The sequence below is a fragment of the Gekko japonicus genome, unplaced genomic scaffold (genome assembly GCF_001447785.1).
Source record: "Gekko japonicus isolate JY-2015 unplaced genomic scaffold, Gekko_japonicus_V1.1 scaffold328, whole genome shotgun sequence".
In the NCBI taxonomy this organism is placed as follows: Eukaryota; Metazoa; Chordata; class Lepidosauria; order Squamata; family Gekkonidae; genus Gekko; species Gekko japonicus.
This window is the reverse complement of record NW_015170285.1, coordinates 617524-630233: the sequence shown is the minus strand read 5'-3', so window position 1 is coordinate 630233 and position 12710 is coordinate 617524. Positions and strand designations below refer to the sequence as shown.

Below are 12710 nucleotides of genomic sequence, written 5' to 3'. Positions count from 1 at the left end.
CTTGTGGGCCAATAAGACACTACCTTCTACTTGCTGAACTTGGAATTCACTGTCAGCAGATGTAGTGAGGGCCACAGGCATAGACAGGTTTAAAAGAGGATTAGACAGATTCATGGTGGAGAGGTCTATCGGTGGCTACTAGCCATGGTGACTAAAGGAAACATCCACATTTAGAGGCAGTAAACTTCGGAATACCGGTTCCAGGAGGCAACACCCGTGAAAAGCCTCAGCCTCTGTTCCATGTTGTTGGACAAGAGGCACAGCAATAGAATCTAGTGACACTTCAAACCAGGGGTCCCCCCCAATGTGGTGTCTGTGGGTGCCAGGGTTCCTACAAACACCTTTCCTGGTACCCACCAAGAGTTTTTAGAAAGTGGGTGGGACCAGGTGGGGCTTTTGTCCACCAAGGCTTCTGATTGGCCATTGAGGATCTGACTGACTGCAGATTTTTAGAAAGTGGGTAGGGCTAGGTGGGGCCTTGGTCCACCAAGGCTTCTGATTGGTCACTGAGGATCTGATTGACTGCAGATTTTTAGAAAGTAGGTGGGGCCAGGTGGGGCTTTGGCCCATCAAGGCTTCTGATTGGCCACTGAGGATCTGATTGACTGTTCAGATATTTAAAAATATTGTGTTGGCAACAACTGCCACCACACCATGAGGATCAAAAAGATTGGAGACCTGTGCCTTGAAGACTAACTCATTTATTACAGCATAGGCTTTGTGGATTAGAACCCCTAATTAAGTAGTCCATCCAATGATAACCTTAAGGGTTAGTGCGAATGCACTGTGTTAACATCCAAGCCTACCTTTTGTCCACACAACCAACCAAGATCACAATGATCATAAAACGACTTAGTTTGCTTTTTTTTTTTGCCTAAAATACTCTAGAGAAAGAGGTACGTGTAACTTAGAAGCTTGAATCATCTTGAAATTAATAGTTCATCCAAAAAGGAGGGGTGAAAACATCCACACAGCCGTCAACAAACCTTTTAAGATTTTGATACTGAGTAAGGACACTCACTTTCCCCTCAGTTTTGGATTCATCTTTCCCCCTCTTATGCTCCAGCTTTTTATAACTTCAGTTTTGCTGCTGTAGCTCTTGATTTACCGCATGCTGTTGTTTTTTTACTGCTGATGGTTTGAATTTATTGTTTCTATTCTTTTTTTAAAAAATATATCATATTGATTGTTTTTTTTCCGTTGCTGTCGTTGTCACTGTTATTGATTTTTTAAAATTACATTTTATCCCATTCTTTCCCCATGAAGCTTGGGCCAGTTCACATGGTTCTCCCATCCTCCATCGTCTCCTCACAATGCTGTGAGGTAGACTAGGCTAAGCGAGTGATCATCTAGTGAGATTAGTGACTGAGTGGATGTTTGAACCCGGGTCTCCCCCAGCCTAATCCAACACGCTAACTCAGGGATGGCCAAACTGTGGCTCGGGAGGCACATGTGGCTCTTTCACACATATTGTGTGGCTCCCGGCAGGGCGGCTATGGAAGTGAAGGGGAGGCATACCTCCCCGATCGGTCTTCCCTTCCCCAGCCAGTGTTCCCCTCCCTGGGTAGGGTTGATGGGAGGGCAGAGAAAGAAAGCAACTTTAACTTGGAGAAGGCATTTGTCTTTTTAAATCTTATCTCCAAACCAAACTAACTTGTGTGGGGGCGGGGGGGGGACAGCTTAGAAGATACATTTAAAGTTAAAGTTGCTTTCTTTCCACCTCTTTCTCCCTCCCTCTTTCCACTTTCTTTCCACCTTTCTTTCTTTCGCTGTCTCTTTCTCCCCCCATTCCCCATCTAAAGTTATCAATCTAATGTTAATAAAAAAACAAATCTGCATGTTTTTCAATAAAAACGTGTATGTAATGTTTGTTCATGTCTTGCGGCTCTCAGGCATCTGATGTTTATTCTATGCGGCTCTTACGTTAAGCAAGTTTGGTCCACCCCTGCTCTTACCATTATACCACGGTGCTCTGACTGAGGCATGGGCACCCCCTCCATTCCAAGATGAGGCACCTGGAAAGGAACCCCACAGTCCATCTCATATCATCCCTGCACAGAGGTAAGACTTTCCACACTTGTTCGCCTAAGCTGATTTGGGAAGTGGCGTTGTCGAGAGAGGGACAGATGTGATTTACAGAAACAAAACCAGCCTGATTTGTTTATAGAGTTCTTAATTCCATTTCCCTCTGAACATCTTGAAGATAAATTCGGCGTAACAAAAGCCTGAGCCCTGTGCTGATGATCAGATGAGCTGAGCTTTGGGGTTCCTTTCCCCAGGATTCCACTAGAGGGTGAGCGGGGAGCAGAATCGACAACTCTGGCGTGGGAAATTCCTAGAGATCTTAAGGGCGGAGCCTGGGACAGCTGCATTTGAGGAGGGGCGGGAACTCAGCAGGGTATAACGCCCCCCCCCCTCCAAAGCAGCCATTTTCTCCAAGGGAACGGATCTCTGTAGTGTAATTCCAGGAGAGCACCAGGTCCCGCCTGGAGGTCGGCAACCCCTGTGGAGATCCCTTGCCTTCGGTCAACACAATTATATGCACACGCTGACTGATCTTTTCTTTATTTGATTCTGAACCAGTCCTTTCTGCCAAAGGGGAAGGCGTGGTTTTTCCAGCATTGTTTGCTATTATTTTAGGCCTGCTGAGCTCGGTGTTATAGCTGGTGGGGGAAAGCAGACTGTTGCACTTGGAAGCGAGAGCCGTCAGGGCCGACTATGGCTGCGGCACTTTAAATCCTCTGGTCTCTGTCCAACCACAGTCCTGGACGGCTAAATTCGCCCCTTGGTTTTTTCTCTCTCCTTGTTTATGTACTACACAGATGGGCAAGCCTTTGAAGAGCTGACACTGTGTATGAATGGGGCTTTCTTGGGTCAAAGCCATTGTCAATGTACATCAGTGGCTTTCCGTGCCTTCTGGCGGTCCCTGTTTATCAGGGACAGTCCGTGTTCTCTGGCTATCAGTATCTCTTGGGAGATGGCTTTTGAAGCTTTTGTGCACGGGCCAGAAAATGCATGAATATGGAATCTGAATGCATTAATTCCATTTCACTCCACACCCACACATGTTTCCCTGTAAGAACGCAAGAGCAGTTGTGCTGGTTCAGACCAAAGGTCCATCTTCTAGTCAAACATCCTGTATTACATAATATGCAACCAGATTTATTTATGTGTTTGTTAAAATGCTACCACCGATCATTCCAGGCAAGAAAGGGTGCTGAATGTGTTTTGAGTGGCCACCGTTTTATCACAATCAATTCCACAGCGGGAGATTAAGTGTTCTACTGGACAATTTTTTTTTAAAGTAAACCAGGACAGGTCAATTTACTCACATGCCCAGACTAACATGCCCAGTTGAATTGTGAGAATTGCAGGCACACCTCCAGTCAACTCTGTGATTTAACAAGGAGTATGGGACAATGCTTAAGACAAGGGTAATCAAACTCCTATCTGATCTCAGCCTTGTCTTTCAGTCTAACTCACTCGGAGTCCTTGAGATGAAAGCAGCAACTGGTTACATACTCCTGAAAGTTGTAGGTCCCAGAGTGTGTTCGCTGTACCCAGTAAGCACGATTGTCAACCCCTGCTAATTATACTAGAATCCATTGCTCTGAGTGAATCACACCCAGTAAAGATACCCAACACAATTACACACTCCCAGCGGAGGATGATTGGAAGGACAAGTCCAGAGCAGCGACACTTAAAGAAATATTACAGACAGGCTCTTCTGAAGGGAGCTAATTCGGCAGCATTTCATTCACACAATACTAAGATCTGGCAGAACGATCTATCCCTAGTCGTGCACTTTGCATAGCCTAGCAGGGGCCACTCTGTTGAATTCTGACCCGTGAAACCTGGGTTCTAATCCCTGCTCCACTGTTACTCGAACAACAAAGGATAAAATGAAAATAAGGGAGCCCTATGTTTGCTGCCCTCAGATCCTTGGAAGAAGGGTGGGATCAGGGGTCATTTCCTGCAGGAGCGCACAGGAGCGGAGCTCCGGCAGTAAAGAACCCAGGGGACGGGCACATGCAACAAGCCCCACCCCCTGCTCCCAGCAGCCCTCAGTACAATAGAGTTTGGATTTCAGAAAACTAGCAGAAATCTGAAACAGAGATGAAAGAACTTGAAACAAAGTGTAAGAAGTCTCACAAAAAACCTCGCCCCCAGGCTTTCTCTGTGTTCGACTCATGGCCATTTACCCTACAGTTATCTCTGTTTATCTGTTGTTTTCTGCACTCATTTTGTCCCGCTCCAGTTTGCTTGCCTGCCCCGGGTTATAAATTCTGTATTGCAAACAGGGGTGTTTGTCCTAGATGGCGGGAAAGGGGCAGGGAGGATCAAAACCAAGTAAAACATTCTACACTGAAGTCTGCACTGGGGCCACTCCAGATCGAGGGAGAGCCCACAGCAAAATAAGGTCCGTATACCCCCGGGGGCGACGGCGGTCTGAACCCAGGGTGACCACAATGTAATGCAGAATTGGCCAAAAGAATGGGATAAAAAGAGGGAATGAACTTGAGTGTCGTGCAGAATAGCTAGTAGGAGGCAGCGTTGAACCGGGATTAAGGGTCTAGTAGTGAGTCACCCATTGGTCTCATGGCATAATGGAGACTTGAACCCATGTCTCTGGTTTAGCTACTAAAGCACTCTGGTTCAGCCATGCAAAGGTGAGGCTAATTGCTACCCCTTCTCTGTGGGTTCACAGAAGACTTTAATTACTTGTTTCTTATGACACAATGGGATGACCTAATGGGGAAAAAACCAGGAATAACAAGCCTAGTCCCCTGAATGCTATTCCTCCCCCCCCACACACACACACCTATTCTTTACCATTTTTATCCACTGCAAACATTTCAGTGTTTCAATCGTAATGTTTTTGTTTGCAAGCCCAGGGAAAGCCGATAGTAAAAAATTTACTTCCAGCCTTAGATTATCATCACCGTTGTAGAACTAATGTTGCAAACGGGTAAGTTTTATTTCCCTGATGGCGTGGGGAAGAAGCAAAATATATACATTAAGAAATTGTGCACAAAAAGAAATGTTCTTGCGGCAGAGAATGAAGAATCTCCTCGGGTCTGACCAGATCGGGACACGGGGTACCATTTTAGGGAGACGAGGGAGGGGGGACAAACTGTTCTTCATAAGCACCAGCTCACTGGCTGTATACAATAAAATAACTACAATTTTAAAAACCCAGAGATGGCCAATTTCTGTGCTCCCCAGAGCTATTCTGCTCCACAGACCCATCCTAGACTTGACGCTGGGGATCCCAGGTCAGGTCCTTTGATGTGCAATTTACCTGCAAAGCGGATTCGGGTGACCTGATATGGATTGGGGCCAATGCTCCCTCTAAACTGTGGACTCTTGTGAGCAAAAAATTCTACTTTGTGAGCTACTGGCATTAAAGTTGTGAGCGAGCGATTTGGCTACTGCATAAATTAGTTTGGTCTGGAGCCATCCTTCCTGAGCTAGGACAAAAATGTATGAGCCAGAGGCTAAAAAACTGTGAGCTAGTTCACACTTAACCCAGCTTAGAGGGAACACTAATTGGGGCCATGACATTTTGGAGAAAGGTGCTTAGGCAGAGGCCTTTCACATCACCTCTCACCTGGTCTTTTACTGGAGATGCCGGGGATTGAACCTGGGACCTTCTGCGTGCCAAGCGAATGCTCTACCACTGAGCCACAGCCCCTCCCCTAAATAAAAACGCCACTTCCCTGCAGACAATGTTCAATTGGGGAAACAATGGAAGGGGAACAATTTAAAAGCCTCCTTCTAGACCTCGTTGACCGCAATCCATATTGACCTCACTTCCCAGCTGCTTTTTGCAGGTAAATCACATGTCACAGAGTCACATCACCTGCTGTTTCACGTTAGAAATACTTTCTTCCTATATCAGACTTCCTTCTGTCTTGGAGAGGACTCCCACATCTCTCAGATCTGCCTCTCAAGCCCTACTTTCTGCCTTCACAGGGTTGGTGGGGGCAACTTGTTATGTATTGGGATTGAATCATTCCTGATTGAATCACCCCAGAGACTGGCTGAGCTTGGAGCATCAGAACAATAGCCTGCCAGGATTCTGAAAGTAACCAGTCTAGTAGTAAATAGCCTATCACGGTGAGTGGGGTGTGTTTGGGTGTGGCAATTGCATGCTGTTTAACAGAGCTGAGGCTCAGGAGCCTTGTCTTGCTGTTGCTGAGATCCAGGGCTCTTTTTGTAGAAAAAGCCCAGCAGGAACTCATTAGCATAATAGGCCACACCCAACAGCAGGAACTCATTAGCATATTAGGCCACACCCCTGACAGCACAGCTCATTAGCACATTAGGCCGCACCCCCATGTTACCAGAAGTGTGGTAATCCAGCCACACCCACCTTTTGCTTCTTATTCTGTTTACCTTGTTTGTTGTCAAAACCCAGGGCTTTTTTGTAGCAGGAACTCCTTTGCATGTTAGGCCACACACCCCTAATGTAGCCAATCCTAATGAGTTTCTGCTGTTGGGTGTGGCCTATTATGCTAATGAGTTCCTGCTGGGCGTGGCCAACTCGGGAGCCAGCCGGAACTCCGTTCCTGTGCGTTCATTCCTGCCCCAAAATAGCCCTGCTGAAATCACAAAGTTGAGCTGATCACTAGACTCGAGCCTGCTCATCCGTGGAACCCACCATTTAACACAACTAGAGACAGGGTGTTTTCTGAGGTGGCAACCTTACCTCTGGAACACCCTCCCTTTTGAGGCTCACCTGATGCCTACTTTACATCCTTTTAGACACCAGGCCAAAATAAAGTGACGGAAGTGCCACCACTGTGTCACCAACAATGTGGGAATGATCAGGCGTTCGGGCAAAAACTCTATGTTAGAAATCATTTTGCCATAAAGTGTTTTCTCAATTGCTGGCAACAAGATGACAACACTTCCAGTGTGTGCTGGAAGTGACATCACTGTGTAGCCAGCAAGGCAGGCCTAGGCCTGCTTTTGCTGCCAGTAAGTCCCCACCAGCCAGCTGATCGATGCCGGGGTAGGGACCTGGAGCAGGGCATCCCGCTGGAAGGCCTAGAATGTGATGCCATAGAGTCCACCTTTCAAAGATGCCATTTCCTTAAGGTGAACTGATCTCTGTAGTCTGCAGGCTCGAAGCTAAGGTGGGGGTTTGGGGGGCTCCACCCCCTCTATTAAAGGCACAGTACCACAAGAATTTCTCCTGTAAATGCTTTTTTTCAATCATTTTAAAACATTTCTAAAGGTGTGTGCTCCCTTAAGCAGAGTAGGGTGCTACAGTTGACTAATTTCCTCATTGAGCAAGGGGGGGTTGGAGTAGGTGACCTCTAGGATCCCTTCTAACTCTGCATCAAGAAACTGGTCTCCTTTAAGAGAGTTTTTCTGCCTAAGTGTTAGCTTTCTTGATTATAGAAGTCATCACTCCCACCTGCCGGCTTGTTATCAGGTCTGTTGCTTAGGCTGGCAGAAGGATTAACTTGCAGCAGCTGAGAACTGTCATCTAAAGTGGCTGACCGCCTGCAGTTTAGAGAGCTATCCTGGTAACAGGTTTCTATTGGCTAAATGGCTTTTCTTTCTGCACTGAGAACTTCAGCCCCACCAGAAGAAAAAAAATTGCCCCACAAGCCACAAAATCCTACAGATCAGTTCCAAATCTGGGAACTCCAGGTCCCATCTGAAGGTTGGGCACCCTACTCCAAGCCTGTGGCACCTCTTCCCTCTGAAAATAACAGATTGTTCCTCTTTGCTTACATTCCAAAGGATTCATAGAAGAACCATAGAGTTGGAAGGGACCTCCATGGCCATCTAATCCAAACCTCTGCACAATGCAGGTCATTCACAAACACCTCCACACCTGCAGTGACCCCTGTTCCATGCCCAGAAGATGCCAAAAAACTCCAGGATCCCCAGCCAAACTGGCCTGGAGAAAAATTGCTTCTTGACCCCAAAGTGGTGATCAGCATTTCCCTGGGCGTGTAAGAAAGGGCCACAAGAACTAAGCACGGATGCAACCCTTCCTGCCCTCCCTCTCATGATCTGCCTACGTTCACGGAATTAGCCTTGCTGTCAGATGGCCATATAGCCTCTGCTAAAAAACCTCCAAAGAAGGAGAGCCCACCACCTCCCGATGAAGCCTGTTCCACTGAGGAACTGCTCTAACTGTCAGGAAGTTCTAAAATTATTCCTTTAAAAAAAAAAAAACAGTCTGTGTAATTTTTATCCTAGAATGACTGCTCTGACAATCCCATAACATTTTCTAGTGACTTCATTGTGGTTTTTATTGACTGTCCATTACTGCCCAGTTGCTTGTTTTTCTCTGTTGTTGCAAGCTGCGTGCCAGAAAAGTGGGATGTTTAAAATAATCAAATGCTTCAGGACAGAAATATATATATTTACCGATAAACCAGTCTCCAAAATGATGTCTGAGACTCCGAATGAAAGTGGTGCCATCCAGCACTAAGAGTTACATGATTACCAAGCGCATTTACTCAGGCATAGCTGGAGCATTACTTTAAAAGCTAAAGAGAGGGGTTGCATTATAGTATCGCCTCTCGTCTTTCCCTCTATGACATGATGCATGAAAACATGTTTTTCTTCTCCCCCTGAGTGAAAAGTTTCTCCACACCTTGGTTAAAATTCAGCAGGGGCACCAGCAGACTTACAAGATTGCTTATAGCAGCTTAGAAAATGGTTTCAACATAATGCAACAGGGAAAAGAAACGGGGAAGGAAGAACAGCTGCCTTGGGAACTCCTTCAAGTAGAAAAGGAGGGTATAAAATCTACATAAGTAAAAATAAGCTGATTTGTGTTCTTCCCTCCCCATTCTTTGGAGCAACTGGTAGGGTGGGATGCTAGGGTTGCCAGCTCCAGGTTAGGAAATTCCTGGAGATCTGGGGGTACAGTCTAGGGATGGCAGAGCAGGGTATAATACCATAGACTACACCCATCAAAACTGCCATTTCCTCCAGGGGAACTGATCTCTGTAGTCTGGAGATCAGTTGTAAAAGCAAGAGATCTCCAGGTCCCACCTGGAGGCTGGTAACCCTATGTGTCACTATTTCCCCATGGGCTGTTATTCCAGTCAAAACCACCACTATGGAGGCTTCTCCACCTGCAAAGGAAAAGACACAAAGTCTGTATATTTTGCTGGTAGCATGAAAGCCAGCTTAGGGAGAACAACTCTTAGCAGACAAAACAACCCAAAGAGAAAAGATGGCGCACCCTCTTCCCTCCCACTGTTCCTCTAATCAAATTTAGAGCCTCCCAACGGCTTAGGGATGTCAGAGCCTATGGTGGGGACGGGACTCTCCCACTGTCAGCCCCCACCTCTCCCCCTTACCCCCCGCCTAAAAAAAAGGCAGGAACACAAGAAATTAATGTGACGTGCCTACATAACCCAGAAATTACACAGGCACGCTGGGGATGTTGGTGAAAACGATGCTCTGGTTTGGGGGCAAAACTCTATGGTAGAAGCTAATTCTACCATAGAGTTTTGCCCAAAAAACAGAGCATTGCCCCTCCAACGTCCCCAACGTGCCTTCATTTTATTGTATTTTTATTTATTTATTTACATTTATAACCCGCCCTCCCCGCGAACGGGCTCACTTCCGAATACGTAGATATGTCGCGTTAATTTCTGGCATTCCTCCCCACTCCTGGTATGTCTGCCTCCCATCCCCCACCATCTGCTCCAAGGGACCTAGTAACCCTACAACAGCGGCATAAAAGTTTCTGGACTTCTGGAGTTCTGGCCTTGCTGGTGGACCTCCTGATGGCAGCTGGGTTTTGGCCACTGTGCGATGCAGAGTGTTGGACTGGGTGGGCCACTGGCCTGATCCAACATGGCTTCTCTCATGTTCTTATGTTCCTTTAAAATATATCAAGGGACCCTTCAACAGTCTCCTGTATTCATTTGGCCTTCTGCATTGACTAGATGAAGTTTTTCAAGGATTCTTCGGGATATTCTAAGCAAAAAATTGTTCCCATCCAACAACACCTATGACCTGAGAGATCTAACTTAGTCCTAAGGGGAAGATGTTCAGTGGTGGTAGTAATATGGAATGGATTCAAGAGGCAGCTATGAAAATACACAGCAGATACCCCTAAACAAAGCCATTCAAGAAAAAGAATAGCTTTTTGGAAATCATTTGGGGAGCTCTCTCAGTATTTTTTACACATATAGGTAAATTCTACTAATATGCAAATGTTCATAATTCATTCGGATAACAGATAATGCACATCATTTGGATTTTTTTTTAATGGGAGGGAGCTGCAAATTATTTTCTGGCATTTTCATATAAAGCTAACTTCCCTAAGACAAGTTTTTGCTGATGCCTTAAGTTTGCGGAGGGTGTTGCATCGTCTCCTCTCTCTTTCAGTCTTAAGTGCAGAGCAATAAAAAACAGACAATCCAAATACTGACAATGGCTGCATACCAACCTTCAGGTTCACAAAGTTCCGGATTAATAATGCAAGAGTTTTGGTAGCTTCCAAAGAGGAGAAACATCACTCCTGTTGGATCTGGGATGCAAATCCCCTTGTTCACCATTCCTTCTACTATATCTGAAGAAAGAAAACGTAAGAAAGAGGCAAGTTTTGTTCTTTGTTTTTTTAATATTCTTTTCACAGTCCACACTGTCCTGAGGACACGGCTTTTCACCCATATCCCACTTTCCTGCATCCCCATTTCCATGAAACCAGTAGAAACTGCCCCTTTTTCTCCAGCAACGGCCCCTCTAGGGCTGTAGCCAAAGTAGGGCTGGTAGATATACTGTCCCCTATAGCTGCCAATGAAGCATTGCGAAATTCCTGGAGATCTGGGGAAGGCCGAGTGTGGAGAAGAGAGGAAGCTCGGCGGGAATGCGACGTCTTAGAGCCCACCTCCCAAAGCAGCCATTTCCTCCAGGGGAACGGATTTATGTAGTCTGGAGATCAATTGCAGTTCTCCAGTCCCAAACCTGCAGATTGGCAACCACACTTGGATGCCTATTAATCACTGTTTGTTTTTTAAAGAAAAGTGAGCTTTTATTTTTTTGAATGACCATCACAAAAACATACATGTCTAAGGCGCCTTTAAGACCAACGAAGTTTAATTCTGGGTATAAGCTTTCGTGTGAATGCACACTTCTCTTAAAGGTGCCACTGGACTCAAACTTTGTTCTGTTGCTTCAGACCAACATGGCTACTAGGGCTACCAGCCTCCTGGTGGGGCCTGGGGATCTCCCGCTTTTTTAACTGGTCTCCATCTGACAGAGACCAGCTCCCCTGGAGAAAATGGCTGCATGGAAGGGTGGACTCTATGGCATTGTGCCATGCTGAGGCCCCTCCCCTCCCCAAACTCCGCCCTCTCCTGGCTCCACCCCCAAAGTCTCCAGGTATTTCCCAACCCAGACCTGGCAACCCTAATGGCTACCCACCATGAACTAGGCCATGGTTAGCACTAACCATGGTTTAAGTGATGTCTGCCTCAGGCCTACTTGGGTCTCCTTTTAATTAACCTGCAATACCACAGCAACTCCTGTGCGATCTGTTTCCAAGTTCTGTTTTTTTAAAACACAATATATATTATTTACAGGGGTCATTTCATAGAAAAAGAGCTAGGGGAACTCATTAGCATAACTCATTAGCATATGCCACACCCCCTGACATCAGGGGCCCGGCGGTGGACCTGCAAGGCCAGCGGGAGTGCGAGGAAGCCCCGTCAAGGCCCTTCCTGGCCCCAGGCAGGCAGGGGTGGGGAGAGGCGGGGAGGAAGCAACTTACCCCCCCTCTTCTCCTGCCTCCTCCTGGCTGAATGAGGGCTGGAAGCAGGGCGGCCAGAAGCAGGGGGCGGGGCTTCATCATGTGCCCCGCCCCCCTACACCTCACCCGGGGGAACTGCGTTCCCCCACGTTCCCCCCCGAAATGACCTCTGATTATTTAACACATGTACTCAATTATATTTAAAGCTTCTTAATACACGTAAACCCAACTTTCAGCCGCCAACAGAACTCCAGTTCCAAACCTAACCCTGATCAGAAACGCCGACACGTGGCAAATGGTGAAGAAACGCATACGGAAGTCTCACCTACAGTTGCAGAGAAGTTAGAGTAGGCAGAATCATTGGTATATACAAAAGTAGAGTTATGGGAAGGAAGCACAGTGAAGTTGTGGACTCTTAGAGCTGGGTGGAACAACAAAGACAAAAAAAAAAAGCAACACGATGAATAAAACACGAGATGAATATGAATCTGCCAGTCCGTATCTCTCAACAGGGAGGGGGGGGGGAATCCCTCAAGTGGGGATAAGTGACTCTCTTGGAAGCAGGATCGGCCCTCCCACACGTTTTTCCCCTCTGCACCCCCAATTTGACAAATGAAGCCGACGTTCAGGTGCCATTTAACCTCAGACAGAACAGCATCAAAAATGCACAGTGTGCATAAATGTATTCATTATTTATGCTGCCAGTTGCCCTGTTATCGAAAGCCTCCAGGGAGCGGCGGAATGACCCAGTTACTAATCACGGGTGCTCATTAATGAGCAGTTGGGGCAGTGGACCAGGAACTTTGTCGAGATCCGAAGTTTGACAGCTGCTGCTCCTATGCAACACAACACAGGAGTCCAAACAGGGAAAACTAATCTTGAGAGCTCTCACTGTGGCTGTTGCTGAGCTAAATTTTAATGTGAGGGGTTGGATCCAATGGTTCCCTTCAGGTAAGCCTTTTTCTTCAGC

At 46.6% G+C, this 12710-nt stretch overlaps 1 protein-coding gene across 1 annotated transcript in view; it reads right to left on the bottom strand.

Moving 5' to 3' along the window:
- ADGRD1 (adhesion G protein-coupled receptor D1) overlaps positions 1 to 12710 on the bottom strand; it is a 183192-nt gene that overhangs the window by 132372 nt on the left and 38110 nt on the right. Inside the window, exon 5 of the mRNA XM_015417864.1 lies at positions 10439 to 10561. Within this exon, the coding sequence (XP_015273350.1) occupies positions 10439 to 10561 (123 nt within the window). The remainder of the gene's footprint in view (positions 1 to 10438; positions 10562 to 12710) is intronic.